Source organism: Typopeltis vanoorti, chromosome 4 (genome assembly GCF_054136105.1).
Source record: "Typopeltis vanoorti isolate ZY-2024b chromosome 4, IOZ_Tvanoo_1.0, whole genome shotgun sequence".
NCBI classification, from domain to species: Eukaryota; Metazoa; Arthropoda; class Arachnida; order Uropygi; family Thelyphonidae; genus Typopeltis; species Typopeltis vanoorti.
In genome coordinates this window covers 65,036,115-65,060,102 of record NC_143552.1, presented here as the reverse complement: position 1 = coordinate 65,060,102, position 23,988 = coordinate 65,036,115, and the positions used below count along the sequence as shown (strand labels likewise).

General features: G+C 36.9%; 1 protein-coding gene across 1 annotated transcript in view; it reads right to left on the bottom strand.

Annotated features, from left to right (window-relative positions):
• Window positions 1-23,988, bottom strand: part of LanA (laminin subunit alpha) — a 1,191,635-nt gene that overhangs the window by 577,310 nt on the left and 590,337 nt on the right. The window contains exons 28-29 of the mRNA XM_090391815.1: window positions 17,610-17,728; window positions 6,028-6,139 (exon numbers count right to left, since the gene is read on the bottom strand). Coding sequence (XP_090247941.1) covers window positions 6,028-6,139; window positions 17,610-17,728 — 231 coding nt within the window. The remainder of the gene's footprint in view (window positions 1-6,027; window positions 6,140-17,609; window positions 17,729-23,988) is intronic.

Here is a 23,988-nt window from a genome sequence, read left to right as displayed (position 1 = left end):
AAGATGGCAATGTGACATTGGCGAAATATAGAAGTGATTCATTAAAGTTATCTTTAATTTATTTACTTTATATGCGTTGTCAATTCCGTAAATTAATTACCAGTTAAGCATATGATAGTAATCAATGGGAAATTTGTGGAATGGGAGGGGGTAGAATTTGTATAAGGAGAGTACCAGCAGAGGAGTAAGGAGCAGGTTCTTTGCATGGAGAATGGATAACTGAGTGTGTTGTGAATGTAGACCCACTGAATCAGTTTAATGCACGATTGGATGAGCATTGTTTGCGATTTTGTGTACCTGCCACGATGAGTCTCTGTCTGACTGCATGGAGGTCACATGTCAATAATAATTTTAATAATAATAATAACCAGGGCTTGAGAAAAAGTACTCATCTGCTCATCTATGATGAGTGAGAATTTCTGAGTAATGAGTAAAAATTCAAAATATGCGTTTCAGTTTAATTGTTAATTGTATTTATGTAATGCAAATTCTGTGATATATATCAAAACATACAAAAAAGAAACTATTTATGACATAAATGTAACAATTTTTTTTAACCATAAGGTTATTGGAGTGCACTGGTCATTATGGTGCATGTTTTGTCAATAATTAATAATAAACAAAATAGTCGTAACAGAATACAACCGATTAGAGAATAGGACAGAATACAAATCATTTTTTTTCTAGAAAGCCTCGGGTATATTTCAAAGTAACCAACAAATCACAACACAGTAACTAAAATAGATGTGCAGTGGAGGGGAAGCAGTAATTAACTTATTTCATACCCAATGATGGAATATTCAGAAGGTTGGAAAGCTTGAAAGTTGAGAAAGAATTATTGTGGTGGTTCTTTATTTTCCCAAAATACATAATTTCTTTATACTAATTCTAAAAAAAGAAACCTAAGTGTTTCTCAAGAGTTTTCTTAGTTGCTAATGCATATGATGCAACAGCAACTGAAATTCGCTGCTCAACTAGAGAAAATTACAAACATCCATGCCCATGGGGAAATATGAACACATAGTCTGTTGGTTGTAGAACAAATATGCTAACAACTTGGTCAACTGGGTTGGTAAAACAACACCAAAAGAAAATAAATAACTAATGTATCAGTCTCTTATTGAATTTCTAACTTGAATCTTCAGAGCACATACAACTGTGGTAAAATACACAGTACTCAATTAGGTTATTACGAAAACAATTGAAATTGTAAATTCTTGTAGCTAGAAGGACCTGATTTGCTGTCAAGGCTTCTTTCTAGTTTTAATTTATTGGTAGTTTCTTCAAGCCAAGCAAAAAAAAAAAAAAAAAAAAAAAAAAAAAAAAAAAAAAAAAAAAAACTGATATGGTAGTTTTTAATTTAATTAAAATTAAAAACTACCACATCAGATTTTTTTTTTTTTTTTTTTTTTGCTTTGTTTCAGTTTTTGTGTCAACTGAGTTGCATCTTACTAAAGACTTCTATTAAACTTAAAGTTGAAAAACTCATACTCAAAGGAGATAATGATTCAGCATCATAGCACCTGACCTGCTACGGAGACACACACACACACATGGATGCCCACTATCCACAAAGCAATGACTGGGAGCAGAACATCAGGACCACTCCAGTCACCTTATCAGCTCCACAGCAAGCCTTGGAACATGTCTCCAAATCATTGAGAAAGAGCCATACTGTGACACTAGTGACTCATGAAGGATTTTTTCTGGCTGGGACATCTGGGCCAACTTTGTCTTGCCAAAGAAGTGTAGGCACATCACCAGAATCACCTCCACTTTATGAACATCCATAAAGAGGAGATTCTGGTGATGATAGTCTATGCTGCAGAACATTAATTCTTAGAGCTGATTGTCTGGAGAATAAGAAAGAAAGACCTCGGGAGACATGGAGCAATGAATAATGGAAAGAAAAATATAGAAAAAAGCAGGAAAGAATAAAAAGTTTCAGAAGTATAAGAAGGAGGTCTCATCCATTCCCACATGGAGGGGCCATGCAAATGCCTATGTATTAATAATACTTGACACAGCTGAAGATATTCAACAGGCTACCACCTGCAAGTTTCTGTATAAACCTCATGCTTTTGGGGAGAAATAAACTAATAGCATCAAAAAGATGGTTGCTGAATAAGAGGTATCAAAAAATAGCATGTGGTGCAACATCAGAAAGACTGAGTTGCAATCGGTGGGGTATCACAGAGTTCTGCCATAGGAATACTGAAGTTCAATTTGTATATTAATGATATAGGGAAATGTATGAAATGAGATAACCAAACGTTGATTGATGATGCAAAGTTGGTTAACATGGCAAGGAAACATTTCAAAAGGGATTTCGTGCAAAACCCAAATAAGCTAGCACAATGAGCAAATGATAATAATTATTATTATTATTACTTGACACCTCCAGGGAGTCCAAAGACTCATCGAGGGAGGGCACCTACTCTACAGTTCTGTCTCCACCACTCAATCCGCCATCTGCAACAAACCGCAGCTATATCAATGCCATCTACTGCCCATCACCACCACTACTAGTATTTTCACAGACAATCACAAACATCCATGCCCATGGCGGGATTCGAACCCACAGCCTTTTGGCTGGAGAGCGGATAAGCTAATCACTGAGCCAACCAGGCTAGCAAAGGTGAGTAAGGGAGTGAGTGAGTGAGTCGATGTTTTGCCAATGGTGAATGCATCATCTACCAACATGTTTAAGTATAATAAAACAATATGGAAAAAGGAGCAGTATGATAAAGGCAAGTTTATCATCCTAGTTGGCCAAGTGGTTTGTGTATCCACTCTTCAACCAGAAAGTTACAGATTTGAATCCTACTATAAGCATGAATATTTTTTATTGCCTTTAGGTGGTAATGAATTTTGTCACCAATGTGAAACCACTGCTTGCTTATTGAAGGTCTGAAGGGACTTGAAAGTGTTTTATATTTGGCCTCTAGAGCAGGGTTTCTAAATTATATAGAAAATAAGTGAAAAAATTATAAAAAATGAATAAAAACATAAAAAAATTAGTGACCCACGATACTACAGGTTTATAACCTTTCATAGGCAAAAGTCACACACAAAAAAAAAATTAAGTGGCTTCCTTCAATGAATCCTTGGACTCGGTCACTACAGGTGTCTATAATGATTATTCACTCACTTAACTGGCATAACTAAGAAAAGGAGCAAATCACTCACTCACTCAATAGAGGTACAGTAACCCCCCAGAGTTACACTGATTATATTGAACACATTACTTACGCTCTTTTGTGTAAGTAATGCATTCCATAAATCTTTACGTAACTTGAATTTTACGTAAGTCAAATTTGTAAATTGCTTAAGTGTAACTTCGTAAGAAACTGCAATATTTATTATTATTATATGTATATATATATATATATACAGATATGTAAAGTATATTATTTACACAGTATGATTTTATAAATGAAACATCATGCAGCAGTATTTACTTGGATACAAACTATAAAAGTATGAAAAATATATAAAAGAATATAAAAACAAACTGAAATAACACTTTTCAAATAAAAAAAATGTCTTGTAACAGCTAATTTAGCTCTGTAGTGGGAGAGTTGGCACTGGTGGTGGATGGTTGTGAAGAGAATGCTGTTCTCTGGCAACTATCCCTCTCAATGTTGAAGACTGAGCATAGTCAGGGTCGTCTGAGTTGTCATCTTGATGTTGTTGTAAGCGGCATCTCACAAACATGTATAGAGTAGATTGTGTGGTCACACGCTTTTTGTCATCGTAGATGGCCTTGTAGCTAGACATATCGGAATGGATATGGCGGCTAACATTCTCGAACCGCTTGGTGTTCAGATCCATTGATTCTAGCAAGTAATTTTGCTAGCGTTATGTCTATCAGGTTAAAAGCCTCGGCTAGTCCCTTTGTTGTAAATTTCTTAACGTCTGGAGTTGGCGGTTCAATCAGCATAGTATTTTCTTTGGAATTTCGGAATGCCTCCAACTGAATAAGGTCATCATTAGTAAGCTATTCATCGTGACTCAAAAGCAGCTCTTTAACGTCAACGCTATCCACTTCCAGCTCTAATTGCTCTGCCAGTTGCATACACGTCTAAATCGCTTGCTGTAATTCTTGTGTCAACTCAACAACCGTATCAGTCATTGTCTGCTCTCCTTCCTTTAAACGATTTTGTGCCATTTCTGGGCAGAGTTTCTTCCACACAGCATTCATTGTTGTCCGCTTGACTTCATCCCAAGCCACCCCGATGTTTTTGATAGCGTCAAGGATATTATAATTCTTCCAGAAATCACAGAGAGTAATGCACTCATCACTATCAATAGTCTTGATTGCTTGGGAAAACATATGCCGCAGATAGTAGGCTTTGAAAGTCGCAATAGCCCCTTGGTCCATAGGTTGCAACAGTGAGGTGGTTCTAGGAGGCAGGTAAACAACTTTTACGTCAGAATGAAAGTCATCCAACTCTCCTGGGTGGCTGGGGGCATTGTCCAGGAAGAGAAGCACTTTAAATGGGTTTCCTTTCTTGGCACAATATTCCTTCACCTGAGGAATGAAGTGGTTATTGAACCACTCTGCGAACAGCACACGTGTATCCCAAGACTTGGTATTGGATTTCCAGATTACAGGCAGCATACTCGGGTCAATGTTCTTAAAGGCCCGTGGTCTCTGGGAATAGTACATTGTAAGCAGTTTAAGTTTCAAGTCCTCTGAAGTGTTGCCACCAATCATAACAGTGATCCGATCTTTTGCGACCTTGAATCCAGGCATAGATTTTTCCTGTTTTGTAATAAATGTCAGTGTTGGCATCCTCTTCCAAAACAGAGACATTTTGTCAACATTAAATATTTGCTCAGGCAAATATTCCCCCTGCTCAATTATTTCTGCCAGAAGTTCGGGAAATTTACTTGCAGCATCTCACCCATGACTTTGATGCTGTGTAGATTTACGCTTCTTGAATCATTCGAACCATCCAGCACTAGCTTTAAATGCACTCTCTGTGTCTGTGATGCCGGCCTTCTCTTGTAAATCATTATGTAAAGATCTAGCCTTCTCCCGGATAATCAGAAAACTAAACAGTATCCGCTTCTGTGTCAGATCCTCGATCCAGTGAGACAACAATTTCTCCATCTCTGAAATAGGGCCCAGCCTCTTCTTGGTAATGATTGTGCCCCTCAACATTACCACACCTTTCATGTTTTCAATGTGAACTTTATCCTTCACTATCGTATTCACTGTCGAAATAGGTCGATTTATATCCCGAGTTATTGTTGATATAATTTTCCTGTCTTACACATACGAATCATTTTCAACTTTTGTTCTAAAGTAATTGCAGACCTTTGTTTTTTAGATTTATTACCAGCACATTTGGTTTTGCGTTTCGAATCCATTTTAAGGGTATATAAACAATGGACACTAACGGTGATAAACAAGTGACTAAACTAACCATGCGAGGCATGGACTACTGATGGGTCAGGAAAAAGAGGAATTGTTTACGGAGTCCTTATTTCTAATTGGTAGGTTTCAGTTTGAATGTTACAGCTTTTGTGCGCTTGCACTCTATTGCTCTCGACGTTTACCGGTAACCTGTCACTGCCTGTTACTATTTGTTACATTTGCTGTGAATGCTCAGTCTAATTAACATTGTGTCTTTGACATCCATTGCAGTATGCAATGGATGTCAAAGACACAAATATGTTCATATGAGCTAGTAGTTGTAATTTTCGAGATTTATTATAACTGCAAATTTATGTAAGTCGCATATTATGTAAGTCAGGGGGGGGGGTTACTTACTGTATTTGTAATAATTATTCACCCATTTAACAACTAGAAAAACTAAGAAAAAAATCACTCACTCACTCACTAGAGGTATTTATAATAATTATTCACCCAATTAACAAACTGGAAAAACTAAGAAAAGGAGCAAACCATGCTGGAAATAATTTTTTAAGAAAAGTAAGGAATTATTTTGGTTATCTAGTTCAATCAATCGATCAATCAACAATTATCATCAAACAAGCCAACAGTAAAGCACTTACTTCACAAGAGGTACCTCTATAATTTGGAGGACATTGACACTGTTCTACTCTTAATGCTTGAGGTGCATCTGCAATCAATTCATCTGCTATATCCAATAAAACATGACCCAGTCTAGAAAAAAAAAATCTTTTTATTATATTTACTATTATATTTATTTTTATTATATTTATATTTACTTCTGCCGCTGGGGGGCAAAAGTAAATATAATCTTTTATTTAATAATTTATATATAATTTCTTTTATAATTATATAATCTAATATTTAAATATAATCTTTTTGACTGTAGAGGTGTATGTTCACGGGGCCGGTTTGCCTGCTTGCAGGATGAAAAATGCCAGATAAACTGGTGGAAAAAACCCTACTGCCCGCGCCCAAGACCGGCTAACTTGGCTATGCCTGAGGAAGATCCTCAAATTCCTCATGTCTATGACAGGAATCGAACCTGGGACACTCCTTCCCCAGGCATATGGTTGCAAAGCGCACAGCCACTAGGCTAACTGCGCGGACCCTCAATTTAGTAATACTTTGGTAAATTACATTTTGTATGGGGGTGCAATATCCAGGAAAAGGAAAGTCACTAGTGGAGTGCCTCAGATGTCTGTTTCAGGGCCATTACTATTTAACTTGTATATTAATGATATTGGCGATGATTTGGATGGAGATATTCAGTTGTTTGCAGATGATGCAAAGTTGGGACAAACCATAAAGAGTACTGAAGATGTTGTGGCCTTGCAAGAAGACTTGAATAAATTGAGTGATTGGGCACGGAAATGGGAATGTGAGTTCAATGTTGCAAAATGTAAAATATTAAAATTTGGAAAACAAAGATGGGATGCAGAATTTATGCTTGGTGAGAATATATTGTTGGAGGTAGAGGAAATAAGAGATCTGGAGGTGATAGTGGATAAGGATCTAAAATTTAGGGGACACATCGCCAAAATTGTGAAGACAACACAAAGGCTTCTGGAATGATGCGGAGGACACTAACGTGTAAAAGTAGGGAGATTCGTGTTTCATTGTGTAAGGCGTTGATTAGGCCACACATGGACTATTGTGCCCAGATTTGGTCACCGGGTTTTCAGAAGGATGAAGAGATGTTGGAAAGGGTCCAAAGGCGACTGACTGAGGTAGTTTCTGACCTCTGGAATGTTGAGTATGAGGAAAGATTGAGAAGATGTAAATTGCAGAGTCTGGTGGAGAGGATGAAGAGGGGAGATATGATAGAGACCTACAAGTTGGTAAGGGGTTGTTATAAGATTAATGGTGGAGAAGTTCTACAGAGAATAGTGGGAGATCGGGGGAGAACCAGAGGTCATACCTGGAAACTGTATAAAGAGATTGTGAGTAGAGGAATGAGAGGCAGGTTTTTTTTCGTGCAGAGTTGTGAATGATTGGAATGCCTTGCCTGAGAGTGTGGTGTCTGCAAATTGTTTGAGTGTGTTTAAGACACGTTATGATGAGATGTGTGTGTGTGATAAAAGGACATTCCAGACGAGTCTTTGACTCCATGAGGTCTTGGGGTAATAATAATAATAATAATATCACTGTCTTTGGCATGACAAGTAGCGTTACTTGGGAACACTTTCAAATTAAAAGCAGGAGCTGGAACCACTTCAAAACTATAAAAAATGGGAGCAGCGATATCACCGTGCACCCATTCGTATGCCTACACGGCACCCTCTTATGCTTCTCTTATTTGTCATTACAGCACTAGAAGCCTAGAATTAGACTTGCTCAGTTAGCTGTATTTGTAGTTTTTACAAAAAATCTGCAAAAATACTGTCATGCTGATGTGGTAAGACGAAATGTGCAATGCCCATCACCTAATAATTCTGTGTGGTTCAGCTGATTAATAAAAGGGGACTGAACATAGTTTAATATAAGCCCATAACTTTCATTTAAGGGCTGTATAACACTTTGGAAGTCTCCTGAAACTTTCTGATGTAAGTAGTATAGGCAACATCATCTCTGTTTGTTGCTGTAGCAAATGATCTTCATCTATTGTGTGAAAGTGAGACCTGACTTAGGTTTTTTATTATATTTTATTTTAAGGCAGGGTGAATGTTTCAGTTTGGATGGATGTAGTTCACTGCATGCAGGAGGAGGGGGAAAGACTATCATTACATCATGATACTTCAAAATCATTCTATCTTCTAAGTGTTGCATACATGGTAATTATAGCTCCTCTGTAGTCCCAATTGTTGTTGATATAAAAAACGTTTCTGGGAAATAGTTGAAGGATGCTTTTAAATTATTATTATTATTATTTATATGGGTACTCCATGAAGTCAAAAGATTCATTGGAAGAGACCCACTCTATCCATTAACACAATAACTATCATACATCTCCTAAAACCTATTCACTGTTGGGACACTTACAACCACCTCTGGCAATCCATTCCTCTCATTCACCACTCTCCAAGTGAAGAAGTTAGTCTGTACACCTTTACTAACCACACTGTCAGACAACTTCTAAGTGCTAACTCTTGTTTCCCCCCGTACTACACATGTATTGAAAAATTTCTTCTGTGTCAATCTTATAGAATTCCTTTAATAACTTATAAGTTTCTATCATATACCCTCTCCTCTGACTGTTAACTAAACTCTACAACCCAGATATCTCCCAGATACTATCCAAGTGAACATTCCACAGACCTCTTGAGTGACCAGCTTGGTCAGTCGAGAGGGATAATAATCTCACTATCTTTACTTGTCAATGTGTTCTTCAGCATCCAAGGCATCCTCTGAACCATTTTGCTAATTCTTCCAATTTGTTGTCTTCTGAATTTCAAATCTCTATTCACCATCATCCCCCAGATCCCTAGCTTCATCAATTTCCTGTAAAAATGTTAAATACAAAGTATGTAATCTTTTCACAGGGAAAGATTACCCCAAAGTGCATTACCTTACATTTTACAACACAGAATTTACAACCACTGACCTTCTTTTCCCACATTGCCAATTTATTTAAATCAACCTGTGAGATATCTACATCACCTTTATCAATAGCCCTTCCTTGTTTTGCATCATTGCTAAACAACTTCAAATCTTTCGCTATATCATTAATGTACAAATTAAAGAGTAGTGCTCTTAGAACTGAGCCTTGGGGCAATTCACTAGTCACCCTCATTCACACTGATTCCACTCCTCCATACTCCATGTGTTAATTACTGTCTCTCAACACCCTCCCCCCCTCCATCCATGCCACCAGCCTCATATCCATTCCCATTTGCTCCAAATTATGTAATAGATTTCTATGCAATATTCTGTCAAATGCCTTGTACATAATCATTCAGTGATTGGTCATAATTCTTATAGATAAACTTATACATTGGTTACACATGACTTTAAATTTTTCAGGAAATGACAACGTATGCTAAAATATTAATTAAAAAACTTTAATCAATACCTTCCAATATTTCGGCAATGTCACATTGGTATCTTCTTGGAACATAAAACTGTGACATGTGCATGCAGGCACTAACAATGAGCAAATGAGGCTGAAGAAGGCAAATGGCGTTGTTCCTAGAGTCCTAAAGGTGTCCCCCCCCCCCCCCAGCATGCAAAATTAGGTTGTCTTCGCTGTTGGACCAAGACAACTCAACCCGATGTTCTTAGGATGTTCTGAGGATGCAAGCTTCCCAAATTGCAGCAAATATCATATTTATAACATAATGTTATAAAGTGTGGTAAAGTGGCTTTCTTCCAGCATATTCTGTGGTGGGCATCTAGTGCATGGTGGGGGGGGGGGGGGCACCTTTAGGACTCTAGGAACAACACTGGAAGAATTTAATTAGGATTGTGAGCTTTTCAGACATGCCCAGGATATAAGGAATGGTGATAGATTTAGTATAATTTCTATTATGAAGGGGGAGAGGAGGGGAGGGGAGTTGTGGTTAGCTAGTTTTAATATTTTCTGGATATTTTGGATTTCTCCTGATATCTCAGTGCTATTTCAGTTCATCATGAACTTAGGCTGTTTCGTTTGGCAAGGAAAATTCTACAAACAGATAGAAGGAGACAGTCATGGGTTCTCCACTCTCTCTCTCTCTCCACCCCTGGCCAACTTCTTTATGTAGACCTTTGAAGAAAAAGCCTTAAACTCTGTCTTACATAAACCTACTGTTTGGCCATGTTAAGTGGATGATGTGTTTGCTATTTGGCTGCATGGCCTGGAACACTCCACAATTTCTCAACACACTTAAACAATCAACACCCCAGTATCCAGTTTACCTTAGAAAAGGAAAACAACAACAACAGACTTCCTTTCCTAGACAATCTAATTACATGCCAGCCTGATGACAACATGCCTGATGACAATTTAATTACATGCCAACCAGGATCAGAGTCCTTTCTGGAGAGATATATACAGTATTTGTGATCAGAATTGTAATCAAGAATTAAAGCTTCTTGTAACCCAATCGCTGAATTTAAATTTTTCAGGAAATGACAACGTATCCTAAAATATTAATTAAAAAACTTTAATCAGTACCTTCCAATATTTCAGCAATGTTACTTTGCCATCTTCTGGGAACATAAAACTATGATATGTGCATGCAGGCACTAACAATGAGCAAATGAGGCTGAAGAAGGCAATTGGCATTGGTCTTAGAGTCCTAAAGGTGTCCCCTAGCAGGCTGAATTGCTTTGTCTTGGCTGTTGGGCTGATGTTCTAAGGATGCAAGCTACCCAAATTTTGGGCAGTCTCATGCACCCAAATTTGTTGAGATTTGGGAAGTTTTTTAGAGCTGAGGCTGATTCTAGGAACAATCTTTCATATTTATATTTCCTATGGTGTAGTAAAGTGGCTTTCTTCCACCATATTCTGTGGCAGATATCCAGAGCATGGTCTGCAAGCACAGAATGGCTATATTGGTATAGTCTTTGTGTTCGGATATCCTGATATTAGCTGTCCTGCCTGTTTGGCCACAGAAATGACAACGTATACTAAAATATTAATTAAAAAATTTTAATCAGTACTTTCCAATATTTTGGCAATGTTACATTGCCCTCTTCTTGGAACATAAAACTATGATATGTGCATGAAGACACTAACAACGAGCAAATGAGGCTGAAGAAGGCAAGTGCCGTTGGTCCTAGAGTCCTAAAAGTGCCCCGTAGCAGGCAAAATTGGATTGTCTTGGCTGATGGCTGATACACAAAACAACTCAATCGAAGTTCTGAGGATGCAAGCTTCCCAAATTTGGGGCAGTCTCATGCACCCAAATTTGTTGAGATTTGGGTAAATATTTATATTTGCTACAGTGTAGTAAAGTGGCTTTCTTCCAGCGTATTCTGTTGGGGGGGGTTATCTAGTGCATGGTCCGCAACTCCTGAGTTGTTGTATTGGTGAAACTGGATGTAGTCTTTGTGTTCAGATATCCTGATATTAACTTTTCTTCCTGTTTGGCTATAGTAGGACAGTTTACAACTGCAAGGGACTTGGTATACTCCAGGTAGGTCTAGGAGAGGTGGCTGGTCTTTGGTGGAGCAGATAACAGATGCCAATTTCTTATGTGGTTTGTAACCGGTAGTCAGATCATATTTTTTATAAAGATTTTGTGTGCTTTTCAGACGTGCCTGTAAATATGGAATGGTGATAGATTTAGTGTAATATCTGTTAAGAATGGAGGGAGGCTGGTCTTTGGTGGAGCAAATAAGGGATGGCAGTTTCTTATGTGGTTTGTAATGTTGTGAGGTCATATTTTCTTAGGATTTTTGTTAGTTTTTCAGATGTACCCCAGATATAAGGAATGGTGATAGATTTAGAGTAATCTCTGTTAGGAAGTGGAGTGGGTTGTTGTTAACTGATTTTAATTTTTTTTTTTTTTTGGATTTTTGGGGGTTGTAGCAATTGGCTAAGGGATGTTATGGATATGGTTAAATTCAGTAGTTAGAGCATTATTATCTGAACTGGTTAATTTGTCCTGTTATATAGGGTTTTTATAACCCCATATTTTTGGGAAGGGGGGTACTGCTGGTGAATGTATCTACCTGTATGTGTGTAGGTTTTCTGTAAACAGAGAAAGCCAGGGATCCATCAGTCTGGCATATAATTAGATTATAATGTAATTAGAATAATTAGAAAGTGATTGGGTTACAAGAAGCATTAATTCTTGATTCCAATTCTCATCACAAATACTGTATACTTTTCCAGACAGGACTCTGATCCTGGTGTCTTCTCTGGATTGGACAGTAGACAGCATGTAGTTATTTCTCTGTTTGAGCTGGCTTCCTGCAAACTGCATATGTGAATTTGTTTTGATGAAAGAACTCCCAGGAGTATGTCTGAAAATGGGAGGGATCTGCTGTCTTTTACTTCCACTATAAAGCAGAGGTGTAGATGAAGAAACCTGTAAATGCTTCTATTTTTTCCTTGAATTCAGGACAATTTGGACACAGTGGCATATCAGAGCTAATTTTCAGTCTCACATGTCAGTTCTTTAAAGCCTGTCATTCAAAGGAATTTGAACAAACAAAAAAAATAAATAAAAATAAATAAATAAGAAGAATTAAATAAATAAAACTGTCTAGACAGTATTTGAACAGTTCGATAGAATGGGTTGCAGGAGTTGTAAGAAGTGAATATTCTTATATTGGGAGCATTCTTCATGTGTCAAGACTTGCTAGAAGATTGTTCTAGAATCAAACGGTTTCTTTTTCTCCAGCTTAGCATCATAAGCTAACAGATGAATATCACCAGTCAATCTAAAGAAAATATTATTAACAATGAATATAAACATTAAAGACCACTGTTGGTCCTCAACTTTATACCTTTTATGTGACATTTTTCTTCCTACACAGCTTACTGGCATTGTTCAGACAACCAATTTTCTATCAATCAAAGTAATCTATTATGTGTCACCATCTTTCTAGCTAGTAAATCAACTTGTCATATGATAATTTATCAAATTCCTCCATGAAGCAGAGGTATATCATCATACATGAGTCCCATTCCCATTTAACATGTTCCTTACTTTATCACAAAATGATAAAGTAAGGAACATTACTTTATATTATTAACAATGAATATAAACATTAAAGACCACTGTTGGTCCTCAACTTTATACCTTTTATGTGACATTTTTCTTCCTACACAGCTCTTTTTTTTTTTTTTTACATTCCCTAAAATATGTGGTGACATGTCATCCAATCCCCAAGCCTTATTATTATCAATCCCAGTGAATGCTTCATCCATGTCTAATCTGTCACTTCCAATCTTTGTAGCCTCCCTTCTAAATGTGACATTTAGAAGGGAGGCTACATTCAGAAGATGTTGTAGAATTAATATTTCTGCTACATCTTATGCTTTGTCACATTGGAAGAAAGTCTTTGAATTGCCTTTGGATTGATTAGGTAATCTCCTCTTATACTGCAATTTTATTTCTTTACCAGGATTGTCATGTTTCTAGTGTAAACTTTGGACTATAATTGGAGGTGAATGGATCCATAAAGAGTATAAAGGGCAGGCTAGGATGGTGACAAGCATGGTAAAGAGAGAAAAGGTGCAGTATGAGAGGGGATTGTCTGGTCAGGCCAAGGAAGAAAAGGCAAGGAAGAAAAAGAATAAGCCTGACAATATGACACTGGTGGATAGTAATGGAAGCAGAATGACACTTGGAAAGGAATATATCATACTGATGTCAATAATGTGGTGGAATATATATATTGGAGGCAAGTATTAGGAGAACTGGAAGTGAAAGAATCAGAGGTGTTTCAGGTATTGATTGAGCTAGATGTTATTAAGGCTGTGGGAATGGATGACATATCATAATGTATTCTTAAGGAATGTGCACCACAGATGGCTAGGTGCCCTGATCTGGTTATTTAATGAAAGTGTTGCAGTAGATGGGGTTCCTAAGAGGTGGAAAAAAGGAAAAATAATACCATTCTACAAGCATGGTTCCCAGACAGAAGTTTCCTATAGACCAGTCTGTATAACTGAAGTTTTAGTCAGCATGTTGGAGAGACTGATTAGAAATAGAATACAGGATGGGGTTGATGAACATACCATTCTTTATGATGGTCAGCATGGCTTTATAAAAGGCAGGTCTTGTTTTAGCAATTTACTTGCATTTTATGATAAGGTAACGAGTGCATTAGATAAGGGAAAATCATATACAGTGATATTCTTGAACTTTGCAAAAGCTTTTGATAGATTATCATTTAAGTTGGTGTATAAGTTCATGATGATGGGAATAGATATTATATTGTTCATATGGATTGGAGATTCACTCTCTGAACTATACCAACAAGTTATGCATGATGGAGCAGTGTCTCAAAAAAGAAGAGCAACCAGTGACATGCCCTAGGGTTCTTTTCTTGAACCCCCACTGTTTAACTTGTTTGTAAATCATATATCATGTGATTGACTTGGGATCTTTGGTTGTTTGCTGATGTTAATTCCCTTCAGGAAGGTTTGAATAGACTTTTTACTTAGACAAAGGAGTGGAGTTGTAATTTTAATATCAATAAGTGCAAGCTGTTGCATTTTGGAATGCAGAAATATAAGGCTGTGTACTATATCGATGGTGCCAAACTACAGGAAGTGGATGAGATTAGAGATTTGGGAGTGATGGTTGACAGTAGACTGAAGTTCAAAGGACATATTGTGTTGCAAAGGTTGCACATCATAATGCTGCTATGATAGAAGTATGCTAACATGCAGGGATAAGGAAGTGGTTGTATAAAGCACTGGTAAGATGACACTTGGACTACTGTGCTCAGATTTGGTTGTCTGGTATCCAGTGTGATGTGGAAACAATGCAGAGGATCCAAAGACGACTGATTAAGACAATATCAGGACTTTGGAATGCTGGTTATGGAGAGAGAGAGAGAGAGAGAGAAAGGTTGAAGAAATGTGGTTTGCAGAGCTTGGTAAATAGAAGAGGAAAAGATGATATGATAGAGACATTTAAACTAGTGAGAGGATTTTATCAGATTAATCCAGATGGAATTATAAAAAGAGCAGATGGGCAAAACTAGAGGTTATCCCTGGAAGTTATGTCAGAATGTGGTGAAGAGAAGGGGGAGGGAGGTGAGGAGTAGATTTTTTTTTTTACATGGAGAATTGTCAGTGAATGGAATGCATTACCAAAATATGTTATATGTTGTTAATACAAAGAGTATTAAGGATTTTAATATTTGGTATGAAAAATATGTTGTCAGTTGAATGACCGTCGCATCCTCCATGGAGGATGCGATAATAATCACTCCCAAATCTCTAATCTCATCCACTTCCTGCACCATTGATAGAGAACACAATATGGACTCATCGATATAGTACACAGCCTTGCATTTCTGCCATCCAAAATGCAATACCTTGTACTTATTGATATTAAAACTACAGCCCCACTCCTTTGTGCAAGTAAAAAGTCTATTCAAATCTTTCTGAATGAAATTAGCATCAGCATTGCTACTTATAATTCTTCCCAACATTGCATCATCATCAGCAAACAACCGAAGATCCCAAGTCAGTCCACATGATATATCGATTACAAACATGATTATTTTCACAGTCCCTATTCTGTCTTCCTATCTGTCCGTTCAAGTCTCCTCCGACACAATCACCATGTCGTTTTCTTCCAGTTCCCCTTCATTTCTTCATCTAGCACATTCCAGAGCTCATCCTTCTCCCCTGCTGTACAGCCAACTTGTGGGACGTATACACATAAGATGCTCACTTGCTCTTCTCCAAGACCTAGTTTCATTCGCACGATCCTGTTGTTCCTCCTACTCACTTCCAGTACTTCGTCCTTCATTCTACCACACACCACAATTCTGACACCATTTCTTCCCTCTTTATTCGCTCTAGAGTAGAACAATTTATATCCATCTCCCAGTTCCTTTGCCTTTCCTGCCTTCCACCTCGTCTCCTGCACAGATAAAATGCCCAACTTCCTCTTCCTCATCATGTCTGCCACCTCTCTTCCCCTTCCAGTCATGATTCCAATATTCAATGTCCCCCAGTCACAACATTCTCTCCAATCCACCCTTGATGCAGTAGCATTCGTCCACTTCTTGCAGCTGTAGGGCTACGTTGCTGTGTGTTGCCTAAGGGGTACATCCTAGCCCTTGTATCACTTTCTTCTCAACTCATTAGATCATAGATAGAGGTGGCAGCGAAGTTTTACGACCGGATGCCCTTCCTGACATCAACCCTCGCCGTTTATCCGGACTTGAGACCGGCCTATTGAGGCTAGCTTGCCCCCCCCCCTCCCCCAGTGGCTGCATAAGATGAAATGACATAGCAGAATAGGAAAGATTCACCCCCTAGCCCTTGAATACTCTAATAGCATTTGGGGGGGGGGAGAAGAAAGAAGCAAAGAAGAAGGGGAGGGACGACTAGTCTACAGATAATATAACCAATGTATATTACATGAAGTAAGGCCTGGTCCAGCATCAGGTACCTCGGGTTTGCCATGCCTGTACTCACTAAAGTGTAAAGTGAGCCCCTGAGGAGTTTTAGTTTCATTAAATGTATATATATATATAATATATATTTTTTTTATTTGGTCTTGAGTAAGTGATTTTCTGGATTCTAAAAGAAATAGTTAAAAGTCATTGCACCAATCAGAATTGAATCCTTGTGTAATTAATAAACATTCAGAGTAAAAAAATCTCTTTACAGAGATGAAAACTTGATAATATAATAACAATAGTGCAAATCACACATTTTTTTAAATAACTGGAACAGCTGAGCAGACAAAAATGATAAAATAAACACACATATATACATACGCTGAATGGCCACTTCTACATTAAAAATATATTAAATTTTTCACATTTATTGAAAAGCTAAAGTTTTGACATTATAATAAAAAGAAATTCAAGATTACCTTGTGAATAATCATACTCTTTTTCTGGATTGTAATAGCAGGATTATTCATAAGATAAGCTTGCAGTAAGCAAATGCATACTGCAAGCTTCAGTTATAACAGCAAAACTTGTTTTGTTATTGAAATTCTATGTGTTAACACAAATCTGTCCAGGTAGTTCAAATATATATTTTTATAATTTAAAATGAGACAATGTTCAAATTTTTTAGCACATCTTGGTAACTGGAAAAAAAAAATGTTTTGCATATCAATAGTTATGTAAAACATTGTTTTTCATAACTATGTTATATATATATATTTTTTTTTCTTTATTGTTATTTGACATCTCCAGGGAGTCCAAAGACTCATCAAGGGAGGGCACCTACTCTAAAACACTGTCTCCACCACTCAAACCACCAACTGACTGCAACTACACCAACGCCATCTACCACATAACAACTTTCTAAGTAAGTCTTTTCATCCTTTTCTTATTAAAATCAATATAAATATCCAATTAAACTGGATCTCAGCTGCATGATTCAATTTAAATGTGTCAGCCAATATTTATTTATTTGCCTGTCAAGCAATAAAATCCATCTTTTTTTTTTTTTTTTCTAATGATAAAAATTTGTTTATACATAATTTCTTTCTTTCTTTCTTTCTTTTTTTTTTTTTTTGTTTAAGGAATAAATAAAGCAATGAACAAAAATAAAATCAAAATGAATATAAATAAGAGAAGAAAAAATAAAAAGGTTGCGTTATACCTGATTTCTACAGATGGCTGAAAATATGATCCACGAATAAAAAGGCCTTTCAGATTCACAAGAATCATCATCAACTGCTCTCTGGTTACCTCTCTTCCACTTAAATGATGAAATTCTCTCTATAAACCAAAATGCTAATTCATGATCTTAACATACATATAATGCAGGAATTTTTTATGCAGATATATACAAAAATTTGCCTAATAAGACAACAGTTTTCAATTTAGATCAGAATCAATTTAGCACATCCATTGTGCAATAATTATAATTATATCCATTGTGCAAAGATATATTTAATGGTTATGAATCCTTTTGTTCTTTCCTATTGTATTATGCAAGTTCCTATGATGGATATTTTGAATACATATTTTTTTTTTATAAGGAGAAGAATAATTAACAGTTTTTTTTTTAAAATAAGATTTCTTTATTATAACCAACACTACAGCAAACATGTAAGAACAAATAATACAAGATTTCTTTAGTTTTCATGTGAACATTTTAACCCTGAACGTCGCTGAACTTGAATTTTAAGCTTTGAATATCTAAACTTTTATGGATTCGAATGAATTTCTTTTGGCGTTAAACCTTCTTCTACAATGAATTTTATAACCACACGATACTCAATTTTATCCATTTGAAGGGATGCAGACAACACTTTTGCTTCAGATAGCTGTATAAAACAAACTACTCATAGAATGACTTGCAATATCACATGGATGCTTATGTCAGATGTACCAACTTAGAAAAAAAAAATTGTGTGCCGATAGTGTTGTCCACTATTGGCAACACTATCGTGCTCGATAGTGGAGCATCTATAGTCGAGGTCGAGAACTTTTCAGACTACCCTCGTGTGTGTGTATATATATATATATATATATATATATATATATATATATATGTTAAAGATACCAAGCAATTTTAAACCAGGTTTTACTCCATTTCTCCCAAGTAAGCAAACAGACAAAAATGTCAAGTTTGCGCCTGCAAGTGATGCAAGACCAAGGCAACTCGTGGTAGAGGTGGAACAAGCTCCAATCACTAATCTTAATATTTACCCTTAATGCCAAAACACATCTCCAAGAAGGGAATGTATGATGTTTTGTATTAAAGGCAAGGGGCCACTACCCAGACTGGTTTCGACCTTTTTTGAGGTCTCATCAGTGGGAGCTAGGCTAGAAATAGAAATACCAAGATTTAGTAATACAGAGCTTGTAAGTATTTTACCAAAACAAGTTACCAATAAAACCAGGTTTAAACTTGCTTGGTATCTTTAACATAATTATACCCAAAGGTAAAAATACTTTCTACATTTATATTTCCTCCTGAGATTTTTATTTAATAAGGTTAAAACACCTTATGGTAACTTGTGGGACCATAGGCACAAATAAGTCTCATTGTCCAGTTCCCCATTCTGACATTTGCCCAAATCACTCTACTTGACACTGCATGCCATTGAAGAAGATGAGACTCATATTTTGTGTTGAATACTATGGCTACTCCTTCTTTTCCTTGATTCTCATTGCCTGAATATAACATTTTGTATTTATTGTTCAGAAAGATCTCACCAGTTTTTGTCTTTTTTGTTTCAGTCACCCCTATTATGTGGATCTGGTACTTATCTAATTCCTCCACTAGTTCCATTTCTTTGCCATTCAGGCTTCTTACGTTGATAGTACTGATCTTTAACTCTGGTGATGTTGAGTTGGGGTGTGTTTTCAGATTTGTTCCAGTAGCTGACTTTTCGCTGTTCGCCCTGGTTTCCTGGCAAAAACAACAGGGACCTTGTTTAACTGGGCAACGCTCGAGCTGGCATGAAATTTTGTCATGTTGTACCATCATTTTGTATTTTGGTTTAACCAATAGGAATACAATTTGGTCGGCAAAATCCCAAATTGCCAGCCCATCCTCGTTCGTTCACTATCCAGGTAGATACCCAACAGGGGTGCACCATGAGAAGGTGAGGATTGGACATTAGGTCAGAAGCCCTGGTCGGTTCTTTGCATTCCTTTAAAGGCTATGTGGAGGTCTCCTCTCAGTTTTACAGCTTTGACCCTTAAGCACCCCTATTCCCCTCCTATTTTATCTTACCTCTCCTATTTTGTTGAAGTGAACGTACCATCTTAAATTATATATGATAAATTTTTGAATAAGGTTAAATGCTTTAGTGATATTTGTTTTTAATATGGTTTTATCATTGATGTTATCTGTTCGCCACCCTAATTTTTCTCAGAACTTTCATATCTATGATCTATACATAGAACTACAAGGCTAATGATTAAAAAAACTTAGGAGACAACTTGGAGCTATAGCATGAAAACAGGAGTTGGATGAAAAAAAGTCAGATGCTGCTTTGGCACTGATCAAAAGATATTTAACAGCATCTACATCTAAGTGCATTCCAAAGGTGAAAATGTTAAATAAAGTTGGAGTAAAGTGGATGGATGGATGAAGGGATAACGCATGCAACCTGGAAGAAGAAGAAGAAGACAAAACAAGACAAATATTTGTAGAAAGTTGCATTAAAAGTACAATGAGTAGGCCAGGAAGGTGATTCAGTTTTTTAAAGATGAAAACAAATCACAGTATGAGAAGAAATTAGCCAATTAAGTTGAGAAAAATCATGAGTTCTTTCAATATGTGCATGTAGTAGAAAGAATGACTATGAAAAGATGACAATAGTAAATTAACTGCTGCAGAAGATGTAGTTGAAGTTATCAATGAGCAATTTATAAGAGTATTGTATTTTTTAAAGACAAGCTTTATGAACTCAAAGAGTTAAACAAACTCATCAAGAACAGACTTTTACAAACATTCTCACTTATAGTGGGATTCAAACCAACAGCCCATTGATTGGAAAGTGAGTATGCTATCCACTCAGCCAACAAAAGCAAACGTGTTGCTGCCTCAAATGTATATATTCCCTAGTTGGAGGAAATGCCAACTCTACCTCTAGTTGGTAGATGTATGGAATTGTTCAGTGAAATGTATGTGTGTGTGTGTGTGTGTTATGATCCATTGAGTCATTTCTGACTCCTGGCGACTCCACAAACATACATCTCCATTCCGATCTGTCCCTGACCATGTCTTTCAGAACCTCCAAGCACACTCCAGTTGCTTCTTTAACTCCATCCACCCATTTAATTCTTGGTCTTCCTCTTCTCCTGCTTCCATCAACTTTAGCAAGCATCATCATCATCTTCTCCAGACTGTCATTTGTTCGCATAATATGTCCGAAGTATGACAATTTTTGCTTGATGATCATAGCTTCAAGGGAGCAATCTGGCTTTATTCTGTCTATCACTGATTTATTGGTTTGCTTTGCAGTCCATGGTATTCTTAGTAAGCATCTCCAAACCCATAATTCAAATACATCTCTCCTCCTTCTTTCACTCTTTCTTAGGGTCCAACTTTCACATCCATATAGTACCACAGGGAATACCATTGCTTTCACTATTCTGATTTTTGTTGTGAGACTAATATCTTTATCTTTAAAGATCTTGCTTAAATTTGGCATTGCTTTTTTACTGAGTAATAATCTTCTTCTAACTTCTTTGGTACAATAACCATCTTTATCAATTCGGGATCCTAGGAACACAAAATTTATTAACTGCTTCCATTTTCTCCCCATCTACTTCAAAATCATTAAGTTCACATGTTGCCATAACTTGTATTTTTGAGGTTAAGTTTAAGACCATATTTAGCACTTTCTTCTTTAACTTTCATAATAAGTTCCTTCAAATCTTCTTTGCATTCTGCTAGCAAAGTGGTATCGTCTGCATAACTCAAATTATTAATATTTTTTCCATCAATTTTAAGTCCAACTGAAGACTCTTTCAGCCCTGCCATTCTTAAAATGTATTCGCTGTACAAGTTAAACAGGTACGGAGATAAAATACATCCTTGTCGCACCCCTTTACCTATTGTGAAATACTCAGTTTCTCAAAGATCTGTTCAGACAGTAGCTTCTTGTTCATAATAAAGATTCCTCACAAGGATAATGAAATGCTCTGGGACTCCCATTGTTCTTAACACATTCCACAGTTTCACATGATCTACAGAGTCAAAAGCCTTGCTATAGTCAAGGAAACAAAGGTAGACATTCTCGTGATATTCCTGTGCTCTTTCTATTATCCATCTTACATTGGCGATTTGATCTCGTGTTCCTCTGCCTTTTCGAAATCCTGCCTGTTCATCTGGCATTTCTCTCTTCATGAATAGTTCCAGTCTTTTCTGAATGATCTTAAGTAAAACTTTACTTGCATGAGAAATCAATGCTATAGTTCTGTAATTTTCACACTCTCGCATTGCCTTTCTTCAATAAAGGTATATAAACTGATTTTTTCAATTCCCTAGGCCATGTAGTTGTGATCCAAATTTGCTGACATAGAGATGCTAAAATTTTAACTGCCTCTTCTCCCAGGGCTTTGAGCAGCTCAATGGGTATTCCATCTCCTCCTGGTACTTTCTTACTGGATATCTGTTGCAGTGCACATCTCACTTCACTCTCCAGTGGTACTGGTTCCTGTGTATAATTCTGTTCTTCAAATTTCTCAGTCAATTTAGTATACAGAAGACTGTAAAGGTCTTCTGTATACTCTTTCCATCTTTTTTTAATGTCTGCAGCTTCTGTAAGATATTCTTTGTATTTACTTTTCAATATTGTCACCTTGGCACTAAACTTACCTGTTAGTTCTCTGATCTTTTTGAAAAGATCTCTTGTTTTTCCTTTCTTGTTTTGGTCTTCTATTTGTTGGCATTCCTGGTTAAAGTATTTTTCCTTGTCTCTTCTGGCTTGTCATTGAAACTCTGCATTCAAATGCCATACTTCCTGCAAATTTCCTGTGGCCTTCATTTTCCTCCTTTCCTGAGCAGTTTTGATGGCATCTTTTGATAGCCATTTGGACTTCTTCTTACAAACTGTAGGAATATTTTTCTTTGCTTCTGTTTTAATTATATCTTTAATCTCTTTCCATAGTTCATCTGGTTCTCTTTCGCATAAACTGAGTGTGTTGAATCTATTCTGTATGCTAATATTGTATTCAGCTGGTATGTTTCCAAGATCATATCTGCTAGACATTTGTGATGTTTTCAGTTTCCGTAGTTTCACATGTATCGTAGCCACTAATAACTCATGGTCTGTTTCACAGTCTGCACCTGGAAAAGTCTTGACAGACTGAATTGCACTTCTCCATCTTCTTTGTCCAAGGATATAGTCAATTTGATTTCTGTGTTGTCCATCAGGTGATACTCATGTGTACAATCTTCTTCTGTGTTGTTTAAAGCAGGTGTTAGCAACAAACAAAGAATTCTCTGCACAAAACTCAACTCTCTTCCCTGCAGTGTTACGAATACCTAAACCAAAACGACCTGTTATTCCTTGTTCCTCAGTCTCTCCCACTTTTGTATTCCAATCTTCAATAAGTAGCCATAAATCTCGCTTTGGTGCTACATCTATCACTTCTTGTAACTTGCCAGAAAATTCTTCAATGTCTTCTTCTGGTGCCTCTGTAGTAGGTGCATAAACCTGAATGATGGTCATATTCAATGGATGTCCACTCACTCTGAGAGAAATGATTCTGTCACTCACTGGATTATAACCCAATACATACCTAGCCATCTTTTTCCTGAGTAAGAAAGATACTCCATTTTTTTGACTTGTCTCATGTCCTGAGTAATACACCATATAGTCCCCTGACTGAAAATGGCCCATTCCTGTCCATCTAAGTTCACTTATTCCCAATATATCCAGCTTCTCCATTTCCATCTTTATTATTTCCAGCTTACCTTGGTTCATACTTCTAACATTCCAAGTTCCAATCCTGTGGTTTTTTGTGAAACAGGGAGCCTCCCTTCACTGAAATACCATCACTCTAAGTGGCTACTGCTATATTTCATCTCCAGAGTAGGGCCCTAGCTTCTGTCTCCCCTTTCTTCCCATATGTAATACAGGTGACAGCTTCCTGAGCATATTCTACACACTTTATTATTGAGCTAGGGAGCCAGTTTTTGTTCTATATAAGGGTAGAGCAGTAAAAGAGATTTCCCACAGGCTGGCCTCCAGACAACACACAAAACTAAACCTGATGTTAACATATCTGATGGAGGCTTCCCAATCAGCTGACAAACTATCCTGCTGCAGCTTACTCTCCCAAGTTATGCCTAGAAGTAAACCGAGTTAGTAATATGGAGTGCCCAGACCACAGTCTTGGCACTCCCTATGTGAGAGTTATGAACACAGGTCCCTCCTATCCTAACCACATGCTCCAAGTTTCTGAAATCTACAGTACCTGACATCAAAGACAATCATACAAATTATTATTATATGGTATCTCCATCGAGTCTATGGACTCATTGTGAGGGACCCACACTAACTTTTATA